General features: G+C 45.1%; 1 protein-coding gene across 3 annotated transcripts; it reads left to right on the top strand.

The window, feature by feature from the left end:
• Positions 11,842-15,696, top strand: LOC108638040 (cationic amino acid transporter 3-like). Of its 3 annotated transcripts, none has more exons than XM_018063021.1 (3): positions 11,842-11,913; positions 14,491-14,887; positions 15,494-15,696. In XM_018063021.1, exons 2-3 carry the CDS (start codon positions 14,509-14,511, stop codon positions 15,679-15,681), a joined length of 567 nt encoding a protein of 188 aa, XP_017918510.1. In that variant the 5' UTR covers positions 11,842-11,913; positions 14,491-14,508; the 3' UTR covers positions 15,682-15,696. The 3 variants fall into 3 exon arrangements, with proteins under 3 accessions (XP_017918510.1, XP_017918509.1, XP_017918508.1); XM_018063020.1 differs by having other exon boundaries at positions 11,848-11,913; positions 14,488-14,887; XM_018063019.1 differs by lacking the exon at positions 11,842-11,913 and having other exon boundaries at positions 14,221-14,887.

The raw sequence follows: 16,481 nt of genomic DNA, 5'->3' as shown, positions 1-16,481 counted from the left end.
GCGGATACAAAACGGGGCGGCTGCGGCTTTTTGGGCATACATTCCCGATCCACCTACGATTCAATCATTAGGATGGGATAAAGAAGTAGTACCTGTCTATGTCAATGATACAAGTCTTTTGGGAGGAAAATCAGATATTCATATTTCTCCCCAGCAAGCTAATATCTCTTTTTATGGTCTTACTACACAATATCCTATGTGCTTTTCTTATCAATCACAACATCCTCACTGTATACAGGTGTCAGCTGATATATCTTATCCTCGAGTGACTATTTCTGGCATTGATGAAAAAACCGGAAAAAGATCATACCGTGACGGAACCGGACCTCTCGACATTCCGTTTTGCGACAAACATCTAAGCATCGGCATAGGAATAGACACTCCTTGGACTTTATGTCGAGCCCGGGTTGCATCGGTGTACAACATTAACAATGCCAATACCACCTTTTTATGGGATTGGGCACCTGGGGGAACACCTGATTTCCCTGAAAATCGAGGACAGCATCCACCCATTTTCTCTGTAAAGACTGCTCAAGTATATCAAACAGAACTGTGGAAACTTTTGGCTGCTTTTGGTCATGGCAATAGTCTATATTTACAATCCAATATTAGTGGGAGTAAATATGGTAATGTAGGAGTTACAGGGTTTTTATATCCCAGAGCTTGTGTCCCTTATCCATTCATGCTGATACAAGGCCATGTGGAAATAACACTGTCATTGAATATTTATCATTTAAATTGTTCTAATTGCATACTTACCAATTGCATAAGAGGTGTTGCTAAAGGAGAACAAGTTATAATAGTAAAACAACCTGCTTTTGTAATGTTACCTGTTGAAATAACTGAAGCTTGGTATGACGAGACTGCTTTAGAATTGCTACAACGCATTAACACGGCTCTTAGCCGCCCTGAAAGAAGTGTGAGCCTGATTGTTCTGGGTATAGTATCTTTAATCACCCTTATAGCAAATGCTGTCACCGCTTCTGTATCTTTAGCACAATCCATTCAAGCTGCTCATACTGTAGATTCCTTGTCATATAATGTTACTAAAGTAATGGGAACACAAGAAGATATAGATAGAAAAATAGAAGATAGACTATCAGCTTTATATGATGTGGTTAGAGTTCTAGGAGAACAAGTTCAGAGCATTAGTTTCCGCATGAAAATCCCAATGTCATGCTAATTATAAGTGGATTTGTGTTACAAAAAAGGCTTATAATGCATCTGATTTCCCGTGGGATAAGGTGAAAAAACATCTACAAGGAGTATGGTTTAATACTAATGTTTCTCTAGATCTATTGCAATTGCATAATGAAATTCTTAATATTGAAAATTCTCCAAAAGCTACTTTAAATATAGCTGATACTGTTGATAATTTCTTACAAAATTTATTTTCTAACTTCCCTAGCCTTCATTCACTGTGGCGAAGCATAATTGCTGTGGGCGCGGTTCTGACTGTTGTGCTTATCAAAATTTGTCTAGCTCCTTGTCTTATTCGTAGTATTGTTAAAGAATTTCTACATATGAGAGTTTTAATACATAAAAATATGTTGCAACACCGACATCTTATGGAGCTTTTAAAAAATAAAGAGAGGGGAGCTGCGGGGGACTGCCCGTGAAGGGTTAAGTCTTGGGAGCTGCTCGGCGTTATGCAGAGCCCTAGGACATGTTCCTAAGCTCCCTGTCCCGCCCCCCTGAAGAATTTATTACCCTTAAGGCTCCAGGACGTTTGGTTCTTGCAACATTTCATAGAAGATAGATTAGCTTATTGATAGAAGATAGATTATCTATTTGTGATGTACACAACGGTAAGGGTCTTGTGATTGTATTTGGAGATTAAGAACAATCTTGTGAATGTCAGAAGTCACGTACTTTATCCTATATATACTGCAGCACAATAAAGGAAGGCATCAGCCATTTTGGTCTGATCCTCTCAACCCCATCTTTTGTCTCTCTCTTGTTTTTCTTAGCGGGGACGCTCCGTTCTCTCCCTGTGCAGGTGCGACTCTTGCTTGTGCTGGCCGCGGCACTATCTAGGTTGGTCATAACTTTTCTTCCAAGACAATTTTATTCATGTTCAAATAATACAATCGATTAATTACCCTTAAGTGGGGCTTATGATGTGGACACTGATTTCAGGCTCCTGTATTCTTCTGGCCCTTGGAATCTATGGGTTTGTCCTCTTCTGCAGATATTGGGGTAACTGTAAGGGACCAAATTCTTGCTGACTTATATTCAGTCCCCTTTGGGTTTCCTACACCCAGTAACTGTGTGAAGCTTGTTCTGTTACTTATCATGGGCAGCAATTTTTTTTAATGGTGGTAAAATACACATCACATAACATTAACCAACTTAACCGTTTTAAGTATACAGTGCAAAAATGGTAAGGATATTTACGTGGTTGTGCACCCAGTCCCTGGAACACTTTCACCGGTGTCCCCATTGAACGATGACTCCCCAGCTCCCCCTTTACCTCAGCCCCTGGCCGACCACCTTCTGCATTTGTCTCCATGGCTTGACTCTGTCAGGACTTCATAGACGTGGAACCATGCGATATTTGCATTTTTGTGACCGGCTTAGGTCACTCAGCATAATGTCCTCCAAGTAGGTCCACAATGCAGCATGCGCCAGAAGTTCCTGCCTTTTTAAGGTAGTAATATTCCACTGTGGGCATAGACCACCCTGTGTTTATTCATTCCTTCCTGGATGAATATTTGTGTTGCTTCTAACTTTCAACTTTCCAACTTGCCAGAAGAATCCTGAGGATAGAGGAATCTGGCAGGCTGCAGTCATTGGGGTCGCAAACAGTCGGATACGACTGAGTGACTTTAATTTTCAACTTTCAGCTCCTATGAATAATGCTGCTGTGATCCTGGGGGCACAGATATCTCTTTGAGAGTCTATTTTCATTTCTTGGAGGTGTACTTGCTGAAATGGAATTGCTGGATTCTTGCAAATTATTTTTAACTTTGGAGCAACCACCATAGGTTATCCAGGGCAGGTGTGTCTATAACACACCTACAGGGCTCATCAGCAGAATTTAAAGAAGAAGAAAACACAGGTCCAGAGAACTAAATGACTTCCTCAAAGGCACAAGGTGTTGGCGGGACCAAGATTCTAATCAGAGCTTCCTGGCTCTTTGAATGCTTGCTCTGAACCAAAATGCTAAACTTGGACTTTGGAGTCACAGCGGCGGAAGCCGCCTAGCAGGTAACTTCTGTAACTGGATCAGTCTAGCCTTGCAGAGCCCTGTAGTGAGCTGTGTCTCATGCCTCAAAGAGCAGGACACAGAGCTATTTCTGATTCAGAATGGAGACTAGGCCTCTCGCCCTCCCGGCCGCATTTGTTTGTTTGGAATATAATTGCTTTACAATGTTGTGTTGGTTTCTGCTGTACAACAACATGAATTAGCCATCTGTTTTCATTGATCCCGTCCCTCCTTAACCGCCCGCTCCCTCCCGCCCGCATCCCACGCTCTAGGTCATCACAGAGCCCCAGCTGAGCTCCGTGTGCTATAGAGCAGCTTCCCACAAGCTGTCTATGTTACACATGGCCGTGTAGATGTCGAGGCTACGATTTCAGTTTGTTCCCCACCTCGCCCCGCCCTGAGTGCACAAGTCCGTTTTCTGCTTTTGCTCCTCCATTCCTAACCTGTAAATAGATTCAGCAATACCGTTGTTTTTTTTAAGATTCCATATACTTGCATTAATATACACTAGGTCCTGTCACACAGAGTGAAGTAAATTAGAGACAGGCCACTCTGGTGTGTGTGGGGGGGACATTGGGGGAGAATGGATACATGAATATATATGGCTGAGTCCCTTCGCTTTTCACCTGAAACTGTCACAACATTCTTAACTGGCTATACCCCAATACAAAATAAAATGGTTTTTTTAAAGAGAAAAGAAAAAAAGAGGCCACTCTGGTTTGCTGATTTGACTGAACTGGCCTAGAGTCTGTCCCTCCCTACAAATTCCATTTCATTCTACCCCAAAGCAGAGTTCCAATCTAATGTCAGTCTGCAAACAATGCAACAGAAAGCTAGCAGGTTTCAGGATCCTTGGTGAAGAAATGTGTGGAGTCTGAGTTCTCTGATCAGCAAGCCCCTTCAAAGACACTTCGTCCCTATCCAAGAAGGTAGAGAATAATGACGATAATAACCTCCCCTGAATTACACAGGACAGCAAGACAGAGATGGTAGGCACTTTGTGCAAAATCAGACCAGCTGAGAAGTGCGGGAGCTTGGATGTGAACCAGCAGAGCAGGTTGATTTCAATGGAAAAATCACCATTCTTATCCACTCAGCTTTTACCGATTAAGCAGCTACTGCATGTGCCTGGGACTGTGCTGGCATCTTTTGCTTCTGAGGAAGCAGAAAACTTTGCTTTCTAGGTTCTTTCACCGATCTAATAATTAATTTGACATGAGACAGATTAACAAATTTGATTTGTTATGTGTGAGAGTCCCAAGAAGTCTTTCTGCTTCATTTATTTTTTAATTGGAGGGTACAATGTTGTGCTGGTTTCTGCCATACAAAAGCTCAACTTAGCCATAATCATACATATATCCCTGCCCCTTGAGCCTCCCTCCCCTCCTGCAACCCCCCTTTAGGTCAGCACAGAGCACGGGGCTGAGCTCCCTGTGTCATACAGCAATTCCCCGCTAGCTCTGTGCTTTACACAGGGAAGTGTGTGTATCTCAGTGCGACTCTCAATTCACCCCACCCTCTCCTTCCCCACAAGTCTATTCTCTGCGTCTGCCCCGTGGGGCTCCCCAGGCACAGAGGCCTTTCTGTCCCCTGTTTCTTGTAGGCAAGACTCCGGCCGTGATGACCTTCCATGCGTTCCAAAGGGCAGATTCGCGCAGTTGCTGATCGAGGGAGGAGCAGCCCCAGAACCATCTGAGATTAAAGGGACCAGAGAAGGTCATCAAGACTGGGAGAGTTGAAAAAGAAACAAAAGGAATCCAAATAGGAAAAGAAGAAGTAAAACTTTCACTGTTTGCAGATGACATAATCCTCTACATAGAAAACCCTAAAGACTCCACCAGAAAATTACTAGAGCTAATCAATGAATATAGTAAAGTTGCAGGATATAAAATCAACACACAGAAATCCCTTGCATTCCTATACACTAATAATGAGAAAGTAGAAAAAGAAATTAAGGAAACAATTCCATTCACCATTGCAACGAAAAGAATAAAATACTTAGGAATATATCTACCTAAAGAAACTAAAGACCTATACATAGAAAACTATAAAACACTGGTGAAAGAAATCAAAGAGGACACTAATAGATGGAGAAATATACCATGTTCATGGATCGGAAGAATCAATATAATGAAAATGAGTATACTACCCAAAGCAATTTACAAATTCAACGCAATCCCTATTAAGCTACCAGCCATATTTTTCACAGAACTAGAACAAATTATTTCAAGATTTGTATGGAAATACAAAAAAACCTAGAATAGCCAAAGCAATCTTGAGAAAGAGGAATGGAACTGGAGGAATCAACTTGCCTGACTTCAGGCTCTACTACAAAGCCATAGTCATCAAGACAGTATGGTACTGGCACAAAGACAGAAATATAGATCAATGGAACAAAATAGAAAGCCCAGAGATAAATCCACACACATATGGACACCTTATCTTGGACAAAGGAGGCAAGAATATACAATGGAGTAAAGACAATCTCTTTCACAAGTGGTGCTGGGAAAACTGGTCAACCACTTGTAAAAGAATGAAACTAGATCACTTTCTAACACCATTCACAAAAATAAACTCAAAATGGATTAAAGATCTAAATGTAAGACCAGAAACTATAAAACTCCTAGAGGAGAATATACGCAAAACACTCTCCGACATAAATCACAGCAGGATCCTCTATGATCCACCTCCCAGAATACTGGAAATAAAAGCAAAAATAAACAAATGGGATCTAATTAAAATTAAAAGCTTCTGCACAACAAAGGAAAACATAAGCAAAGTGAAAAGACAGCCTTCTGAATGGGAGAAAATAATAGCAAATGAAGCAACTGACAAACAACTAATCTCAAAAATATACAAGCAACTTATGCAGCTCAATTCCAGAAAAATAAACGACCCAATCAAAAAATGGGCCAAAGAACTAAATAGACATTTCTCCAACGAAGACATACGGATGGCTAACAAACACATGAAAAGATGCTCAACATCATTCATTATTAGAGAAATGCAAATCAAAACCACAATGAGGTACCACTTCACACCAGTCAGAATGGCTGCGATCCAAAAATCTGCAAGCAATAAATGCTGGAGAGGGTGTGGAGAAAAGGGAACCCTCCTACACTGTTGGTGGGAATGCAAACTAGTACAGCCACTTTGGAGAACAGTGTGGAGATTCCTTAAAAAATTGCAAATAGAACTACCTTATGACCCAGCAATCCCACTGCTGGGCATACACACCAGGGAAACCAGAATTGAAAGAGACACATGTACCCCAATGTTCATCGCAGCACTGTTTATAATAGCCAGGACATGGAAACAACCTAGATGTCCATCAGCAGATGAATGGATAAGAAAGCTGTGGTACATATACACAATGGAGTATTACTCAGCTGTTAAAAAGAATACATTTGAATCAGTTCTGATGAGATGGATGAAACTGGAGCCGATTATACAGAGTGAAGTAAGCCAGAAAGAAAAACACCAATACAGTATACTAACACATATATATGGAATTTAGAAATATGGCAATGATGACCCTGTATGCAAGACAGCAAAAAAGACACAGATGTGTATAACAGACTTTTGGACTCAGAGGGAGAGGGAGAGGGTGGGATGATTTAGGAGAATGGCATTGTAACATGTATACTATCATGTAAGAATCCAATATCCAGTCTATGTCTGACGCAGGATATAGCATGCTTGGGGCTGGTGCATGGTGATGACCCAGAGAGATGTTATGGGGAGGGAGGTGGGAGAGGGGTTCATGTTTGGGAACGCATGTACACCCATGGTGGATTCATGTCAATGTATGGCAAAACCAATACAGTAGTGTAAAGTAAAATAAAGTAAAAAAATAAATAAATAAATAAAATGAAATAAATGAGTCATGGGGATGCAATGTACAGCATAGGAAATATAGTCAGTAACACTGTAATAATTGTGTATGGTGATGGTAACTAGACTTACACGGTGATCATCTTGTAATGTTTAAAAATATCAAATCACTATGTCATACATCTGAAGATGATGTAATATTGTAAGTTAATTATACTTAAATTAAAAAAATCTTTAAAGGCAAAAAAAAAAAAAAAAAAAAAGACTGGGAGAGTTGACCACCAAAGACCCCGGGTCCCCCGAGATGAGATTAAGGGAGTGCAAGCCCTGCTCACCCCATAGTCTTGTCAGGCGCCCACCTTAGACCCACAGTTGTAAAAAGCCCTGATTCAATTCCCTGGGGTTGAACACCTCACTCTTTCGAGGCAGAGGCCTGGTGTGTCTCCCTTTGCCTGGTAAATAAGAAAGCTCTCCTCTTCTACTTCCCCCAAAATTGTCTTGGGGTTTGATTCGGCATCGGTGTACAGAGAGTCTGAGTCTTCAGTAACACGAGGGCAGTCCAGTGTGGAAACAGAAACCAGAAAACTGTGCAAAGGCCACAGACCGGGAAGGAGTGCCCCGTGTGAATGGTTCACCTGCGTGTCCATGGAGCTCCTCCTCATGGGGCGGGGGACCCCACACCCTTTTCTTCCGGGTGTGTAACTGCCTTGCTTCTGTCTTAACTGAACAAACTGTGTGCTCGCCTGCTTGTTGGGCTGAGTCTCTATAATACACATTCGACCTGTTCTTGTTTTTATAGCTTTTGCCTCCTTGAGAAACGTAATTTTCAATGAGGGCAAAGGCTGGGGGAACCTTGTTTTGAGCCCCTAGCCCCTGGAGGATGAGCGGCTAGGATACCTGGTTTTCATCCAGGCCCCTCCGGGTCCACTTGTTGGGCAGAGAATGAGGCTCTGGCTTCAAACCACAGCTCACCGCTGACACTCTCCGAGATCATTGGTGCTAAAGCCCGGGATTTCAAGGTAAAGCGGCTCATCCCAAACTGTTGGCTGAAGACTTCTGAGTCTCTCTCTCCATGAGAACCTGCTCTCACTCTCTGCTTTGTTCTCTTTCCAAGACCCACAGGTTTCAGTCTAGATCCACTCAGTGAAGGAGCCCCAAGTTCTGGTTTTTCTCTCTCCTCTCTCCCTCTCTCTTGCTGGGCTAAACTACGCCCCCAGCATGTCTGCCGCCTTCATCAATGTCAGGAGCAAGGCGCTGGGAGCTGCAGCTCACCTCCCATTACTTCCAACAAATCGCTCCCTGCTACACCCACACTTTATCCCCCGGGCCCCACTATCTTCTAACGTATTTCTCCCTGAGCAGCCAGCACAAACACTAATTTTTTTTTCTTGTGATTTCCTTTCCTACTTTACTGGATAAGCAAGATTTCTTTCTCACCTAAACTTTATGTCCCCTTCAGTTTTACCCCAGACGCCAGACAAACAGGGTAATAGACTTGGGGTGCTCCTACTGTTTAATCTCCCAGGCTTCCTTTTGCCCGCAAATCCCCTCTGGGAATCCTCCTGCCTCTAGGCCCTCAGGTCCTCCAGCAAGTTCCCCCTCACTCCAGGGAAGGGACAGCCTGCTGTGCAGGCCTTGTTCCAGCAGACCTCATTGCTGCAAAAGATGCCTCTCAAGGAAAGTCTTGGCAGTCCCTCGTGGGAGAGACTGGTCCACCAGTGATGTCTGGTCAGGGATCAAAGGTAGAGCAGAGGACACTGAAAATCCCACCAAGCACAGGATTCGAGGGAAATTCAGAAAACAGTCTGAGCTGCCATCAGGTGCCCCCTAGGAATGCTTTTGGCTTCCCTGGTAGCTCAAACAGCAAAGAATTTCCCTGTGATGCAAAGATCCCTGGAGAAGGGAATGGCAACCACTCCAGTATTCTTGCCTGGAGTATCCCCATAAAGAAAGCAGCCTGGTGGGCTATAGTCCATGAGGTTGCAGAGAGTCAGACACAACTGCTCGACTAACTCTAAACTCCTACTACTACCAGGAATGTTTCTGGGATGCAGGACTTTATTTCTAAGAGTGCAGTTCTTGGTTGCAGGTTGTTCCACGTGGAGAATCCCCTTTCCAAGCCAAAGAGGCTAAGAAAAGGAAAACTAGGTTTTGCTGTAACGTTGCCTGGCCTTGATTTAAGTTGGGGCATGAAAATATTTGGTGTCTCGCTTATGACACTATCCTACAATTAGATCTACATTGCCAAAGTATGAGAACATGGATGGAGGTTAACCCCCCTACATTCTAAACGATCCCATTCAATCTTCCTCCAAATCTCAGGGGGGAAATCAAGCTTCCCCACTCCTGCAAGTTCCATTGCTCCTTCAGATTGTTCTGATCAGCCAAATGACAACAATGGAACACACACACACAGACATATACACCCATAAACAAAACCCGAACAGTCAAAAACTAAAGTACAAGAGATGGACCCGGCAAGCAAAGGGAACCAAAAATGATAGCTAACAGTTACAAACAAAATTAACTAAAGCACAAACTGGAAAAGAAAACCAAATCAAGGTGCCAACTGGGGAATAAAGCAATGGAAACAAAACAAATATGGTGAGATAAAGAAAGGAGAGGAAGAAAGAAGAAGCAAAGTCAAGTAGAGGCAGATAAAGATTTATGCGTATTGAGGAATAACAACAGGAAAATAGCAATAAGAAAAGCCAAAGAATAAGTGTAGAAAAATAATAATAATAAAATTTAAAACTTGAAGAATTTAAAAGGAAAACCCCATAGAACCACAGAAGGCCAATACAGAGGCAGAAGTATAAACAGGAAATAAAAAGTGTGATAAAAAATTTCTCCCTTGGGGGTAAAAAATTCTCAAAAGCTTAAGTAGATTTTATAGTGCTAATAAAATCAACTACTACAGCAACAGAATGTGGGGGAAAAAGAAAAAAAATCTAGAAACAACTAGAGAACAAGTCAAAGTATAAGAATAATAAGTGTTTTCCTTGGATCTCAGCTGTCAGCGTCCTTTCCCTCGCTGGGAGTCTCCATGCACCTCGCCTCCCCAGGATGCCCTCCAACACTGCGCCGGTCTCTGGCCCTGCTGCCTGGGCAGCTCAGATTCTAATCTGGTCCTACTCCTGGGTGTTCTTGCCTCCAAGGTCCACAGCTGCCAGAGCTGGCGTGGTTTCTTCTGCGGGAGCGCTCGGTGTCCTTTCTTATATTCCAGAGACACAGAGTCTGCCTCCTCGATGGGGTGGATTCAATTTGCAACTTGTGCAGCAGGGGGAAGGTTCTGAGTTCTCCTCCTTAGCCGCACTGCCCCTGGGTTTCAGCTGTGGCTTTGTCTCCGCCTCTGCCTGTGAGTCGTCCACAGGGCTTTGCTCCTGAGGCTGCCCTGGAGGGCGTGGCTCTGCTCCAGGGAGGAGGGGGTGAGGGGGCTGCAGCTGCTGGGGCGGCAGGGCCCTGGGCACCAGGTGCTCATGGGAACTGGCGGCTAGGGCCCCAGGAAAGGGGCTTTCTAGCCTCTGGCAGCTCTGCCCCAGCCGCATCCAGCGTGGAGGTGGCACAACTGCTCAGATCTTGGGAACTCTGGGGGCGCCGAGTGTGCAGGGACCCCAGCTGTCTCAGCTGAGGGAGCTCTGGCCCTCCAGGGTGTCGTCCTGGCCTCTGGCAGCTGCAGTCACAGTGCCTCTGGGGCCGGTCCTTCTTCACTGCTCCCGGCTCCCTCCCCCGTGAAGGCAGTAACAGGCCAGCCTCTCTCTGGAGCCTTCCACTCTCCAGGGCTGACATGTAGGGACAGAGGGGCCACAGCGATGGCTCCACCACCTGTGAGTGACTCAACAGGTGGCCCTGCCTCCACGGCTGCCCAGGTTTCCTGCTCAGGCATTTCCCACTGCCACCTCCTCCCTCATGAACCCTCAAGCATCTCCCCACAGTCAACAGCTGACCTCGCCCCGGGATCGCTCCAGGATCCCTGAGCTCCAGCTCCCAGCCCTGCGCCTCCCAGGGGACATGCGTCCCTGCATCCCTCTCCTGGGAACTGTATGGCTGCGGCAAGGATTGTCTCCATGATTCTCATCCCATTCAGATGCTCACAGACCAGCTGCTTCACTCTCAGCCTCGAGTGCTTCTCTGTCCCCTGAACAGTTTCCTCAGCCTCCAAGGGCACCCACGCTGGGACCGGGCCCCTGCTTCAGTCCCCCACCCTCCCAGGGCAGGTCCAGGCCCACTGACTCTCTTTTCCCCCACTTCCTTCACCCTGCCGAGTTCTGTGTGATTCTATACAGTCTTCTCCGGTGGCCAGGTGCTCCAGCCTGCTCTCATCTGCAAGATCTTTCTGCAAGATCTCCTGTGTCTGAAGGTGTCTTCCTGAGGTATCTCTGGAGACAGACGAACTCCACACCCACCTGCTCCTCTGTGGTCTCATTCCCCCTCATCTAATCAAACTAAGAGGCCATCTCCCCAGAGGGACGATCCCTGTGGGACAGCATTTTCTCAGTCAGTCTGCCATTCTTATCTGGGCCAAACTGAGCACTATTTGGTCTAAATTTTAGCTATAAAACTTTGACTAATGAAAAGAAAGATGACATTTTATTATGACCTGGTGTGGCCACAAAATTCTCTGGATTCCAGAGAAAACTGGCTAAGATAAAACTTTTTGAAATTGGGTAGGAAAAAAAAAAAAAAAAAAACCCTAATCACAAAAACAACCTCCCCAAACAAAAATAAACGCACAAAAACTCGTTCTTTTTTCATGTGCAGTTAGAGAAACCTAGCTTTTAAAATACTTTTTTCCCCCCAGAATTCTGACATTAAGAGAAGTTCTGCTAGAAGAACATGGCTTTCCTGTGCCTTAAGACCAGCACTCTGAGGTACAGTTCTCTTATCTAATCTAATTATCTCTAGTTCCTGAGCCTGAGGGTGGGAAATGGAAAGGAAATCTTTTCAACTTTTGCTTATTGAAACTGTTGATTATAATCCAGTGAGCTTTATAATACCTGATTCATGACTAGGATTAGCAAATGAAACTGTATTATTTCAATGCATGTATAGGCCTCATCACATTTATCCATTTCTTTGAGGTTGGACAGCTGGGTTGCTTCCAGCTTTCAGCTGTTGTGAATAATGGTACTATGAAAATAGGTGTGCAAATATCTGTTTGAGATCCTATTTTCAGTTCTTTTGGGTGTACACCCAGCAGTGGAATTGCTGGATCAGGTGGTAATTCCAGTTTTAGTTTTTTTAGAGAACCTTACATTCCTCCTCACGGTGCACAGGGGTTCGTCAGCAGCATTTGAGCAAGAAGAAAACACAGGTCCAGAGAAGTGTATGACTTGTTCAAAGGCACAGCAGGGTTCGAGGAGCCAAGATTCGAATCAGAGTTTCCTGGGTTTTTGAATCCTTGCTCTGAACCAACACTCTAAACTTGGACTTCAGAATATCAGGGGTAGAAGCCCCCTGATGGTGACTTGTGGTCACTGGGTCATCCTAGGCCTGCAGAGCAGTGTAGTGAGGGGACATTTCATGCCCCAAAGCAGCAGGAAATAGAGTCCTGTCCTTCCTGATTCAGAATAAAAGTTGATCTCTCTTCCCTCCAGGCAGGTAGTTGGGAGGCCACTCTGCTGTGATGCTTTGACTGAGCTGGGCTTGAGTCTGTCCCTCCCTACAAATTCCATCTGCTTCTGCCCCAAAGCAGAGTCCCTGTTCCATGTCACTCTGAAGGCAACAGAACAGGAAGCTACCAGGTTTTAGGATCTTCATCATGGAAACAGGTGGAGTCTGTGATTTCTGATCACCAAGCCCATTAGGCACTTCATCCCTATCTAAGACAGAAGGAAGTAACGATCATGACAGTTTTCCCACAACAGCATGACAAAGATGGGCTATAGTGTGTGCAATATCAACAAGCTAATAAATAGCAGAGCTGGATTTGAAATGGCAGACCTGATTGATTTTGCTTAAAAAGAAGAAATCAGCATTCTTATCCACTCAGTTCATACCAGTTAAGCAGATACTGTGAGCCAGGCAGTGTGCCAGGTTTTGCTTCTGTAGGGGCAGAAATTTCCTTTTCTAAGCTCTTTGGCTGGTCAAAGAGGCACTTCCCTGGTGGTCCAGTGGCTAAGACTCTGTGCCCACACTGCAGGGGGCCTGGGCTCCATCCGTGGTTGGAGAACTAGACCCCGTATGCCACAACTGAGTTCACCTGCCTCAATGAAAGATCTGTGTGCTGCAACTAAGACCCAGTACAGCCAAAAAAAAAAAAAAAAAAAAAAGACAGATTAGGAGATTCAATTTGCTCGTAGGGGAGCCCCATAAAAGTTCTGAGACTCAAAGACTTTCAAACAACTGAGGCTCATATCCTCCCCTGACCTAAAGAGAAGGGAGTAGGAATCTTCGGCTTGAAAGGGGAGGAAGAGAACCCAAGGGAAGATGGGAAAAGCAAATGCTTGGAAGACTCTTGGGAGTCCCTTGGATAGCAAGGAGATCCAACCAGTCCACCCTAAGGGAAATCCACACTGAATATTCATTGCAAGGACAGATGCTGAAGCTGAAACTTCAATACTTTGGCCACATGATGTGAAGAGATGACTCATTTGCAAGGACCCTGATGCTTGGAAATATTGAAGCTGGGAGGAGAAGGGGACGACAGAGGATAAGATGGTTGGATGGCATCACTGACTCGATGGACATGAGTTTGAGGAAGCTCCGGGAGTTGATGATGGACAAGGAAGTCTGGTGTGTTGCAGTCCACGGGGTCACAAAGAGTCAGACACGACTGACCTACTAAAGACAACAACAAAAATCAAGTGCTTGGTAAACAAATGTTTGCCACTTCAGAAGATAATCCTTTTAGAAATAATAGGTTTTCTTTGGTGATAGCTCTCTTCCTGTGTAGGTCCCTTAATCTACATTATTTGGAGCAGTTAAGCAATAGGCAAGGAGCTTCTCCTGAGTCTGCTGGGTCTTCCCTGCCTTCAGCTCAAAACAGTCAACCCGTCAAAGGGGCACATTGGAGAAGATGTATTCTGGTCCCACTAGAAAAGATCCTGATGCTGGCAGAGATTGAAGGCAGAAGGAGAAGGGCATGACAGAGGATGAGATGGTTGGATGGCATCACTGACTCGATGGACATGAGTTTGAGGAAGCTCCAAGAGTTGGTAATGGACAGGGAGGCCTGGGGTGCTGCAGTCCATGGGGTCCCAACGACTGAGTGACTGAACTGATTCTGCTCCCCATCACTTGTCTTTAAACATTCTTCCTAGTAATTTTGAAACACATTAAGAGGCTTCATTGTGTTTGAAGAAACCAAACCTCAGAGAAGGGAGAACTTGCCCAGTGGGTCCTTTTACCACCTGTCCCTCATCACTCCAATACTTCATGGAATTTAACTCCTAGGGTCAGGGACAGATAAACAATCTTGCTGGCTCTGTGTCTTGTTTTCTCAGCAGATCATAGCCTCCTCAACTATGTCTAGGATGGTGTATCAGTATGTTCGCCAGTTTGGTCAGAAGCTGGTCCACAGGCGAGGGGCAGACACCATAAAGGAGTCTGACGGTCTCAAGATTCATCTGAGCGCCACAGAGCTGGTGTTCTTGGGTGTGGGCAGGAACCTGGGAGCCGGCCTGTACATCGTGCTTGGTGCAGTGGCCAAGTACATAGCTGGACCAGCGATTGTCATCTGCTTCTTGGTGGCCGGCCTGTCTTCTCTGCTGTCGAGGCTCTGCTATGTGGAGTTTGATGCACGGGTACCACGCTCCTCTTCTGCGTATGTCTGCAGCTACGTCATGATGGGACAGCTCTGGGCCTTCGTTGTTGGCTGGAACATCATACTGTTATTTTTAATTGGTGAGGTGATGGGACCAGGCGACAGGTGTGGGGGGAAAGGTGTGGGGGCTAAGGTCAGGAAACTGGGAGATGGGATTGTGGTCTCATTCATGGGCACTTTGTTACCTGACTTGAGGTGGGAAATGGGTAACTGTGGCTGGAAAACCCCACAACTTCATTCTAGTCAGCTCTCTCCTGCTTTCCTTAAATAATTGGACTAAGAATGAGAAGGAAAGGAAATTGTGGGCACCGGTGGGAGGGAGGCCGTGTCCCACAGCTCATCACCTCATTATATTTGGAGTCTTTGCTCAGCTGTTGCCTCTGAGTGATTTTTTTTGGGGGGGGAGGGCCGGGGGGGGGTTGCCACTTTGATTTAAAATTTCATCCCTCATCTTTTAGCCTCCTGGTCCAACTTCCCAGTTTCTTTCCTTGTGAAACACTGACCTCCTCCTAACCTATTAAAGAGTGGACCTTTTTTGTGAGTCATCTCAGTCTGCTCTCGATACCCCATGGAAAAAAAATCTTTGAGCTTATATATTTTGTATATTTTTTCCTCCAATATACGTCCATTGGCACTTACTAGGTGTTCAATTTTGTCTGTGAATGTTCGTTTTTCTGCTGCTGCAGCCATTGCATGTACAGCCCGCGCCTGGAGGTACGCCTTTGACAGCCTCATTGGGGACCGCATCTCTCAGAAATTGGAGGAAACTGTCCCTCTGCATGCACCCTACTTTCTGGCCACGGATGCAGACTTTTTCGCACTGGGCCTGGTGCTGCTGCTTGCGGGTGAGTCAGCGGTTAGATATAAGATGTGATGAGGGGACTCCTATGGTGGTCCAGTGGTTAAGAATCCACCTTGCAATGTGCGGACAAGGGTTCGATCCCTGGTCAGGGAGCTAAGATCTCATGTGCTGCAGAACAATTAAGCCCAAGTCCTTAGCCTGCACACTACAACTAGAGAATCTGTGTGTGTGTGTGTCTAGTTGCTCAGTCACGTCTGACCCTTTGTGACCCTTTGGACCATAGCAAAATAGACTCCTTTGTCACTGGGATTCTCCAGGCAAGAATACCAGAGTGAGTTACCCATTACCTTTTCCAGGGGATCTTCCTGACCTGGGAAGTGAACCCATGTCTCCTGTGTTTCCTGCATTGCAGGTACATTCTTTATCCACTGATTCCCAAACTTTGCTGTTTGGGTCGCAACAAAAGATCCCACAGCTAAGACCCAACTCAGCCAAATTCAGTTCAGTTCAGTCACTTAGGCCTGATGGACTCTTTGTGACCCCATGGACTGCAGCACGCCAGGCTTCCTGTCTAGCACCAACTCCCGGAGTTTACTCAAACTTATGTCCATTGAGTCGGTGATGACATCCAACCATCTCATCCTTTGTCATCCCCTTCTTCTCTCGCCTTCAATCTTTCCCAGCATCAGGGTTTTTCAAGTGAGTCATCTCTTCGCATCAGGTGGCCAAAGTATTGGAATTTCAGCTTCAACATCAGCCAAAGTATTGGAATTTCAGCTTCAACATCAGTCTTCCAACGAATATTCAGGAGTGATTTCCTTTAAGATGACTGGTTGGATCTCCTTGCAGTCCAAGGGACTCTCAAGAGTCTT

This window comes from Capra hircus, chromosome 18 (assembly GCF_001704415.2).
Source record: "Capra hircus breed San Clemente chromosome 18, ASM170441v1, whole genome shotgun sequence".
NCBI lineage: Eukaryota > Metazoa > Chordata > Mammalia > Artiodactyla > Bovidae > Capra > Capra hircus.
The sequence above is the reverse complement of the archived record's forward strand: the minus strand, read 5'-3'. Positions and strand labels throughout refer to the sequence as shown.

Bases quoted from the DNA above. Each gene is read 5' to 3' on its own strand.
- LOC108638040 (XM_018063021.1), top strand. From the start codon at position 14,509: ATGTCTAGGATGGTGTATCAGTATGTTCGCCAGTTTGGTCAGAAGCTG. The intron at 14,888-15,493 runs GTGAGGTGATGG...CTGCTGCTGCAG, and splicing joins CATACTGTTATTTTTAATTG to CCATTGCATGTACAGCCCGC.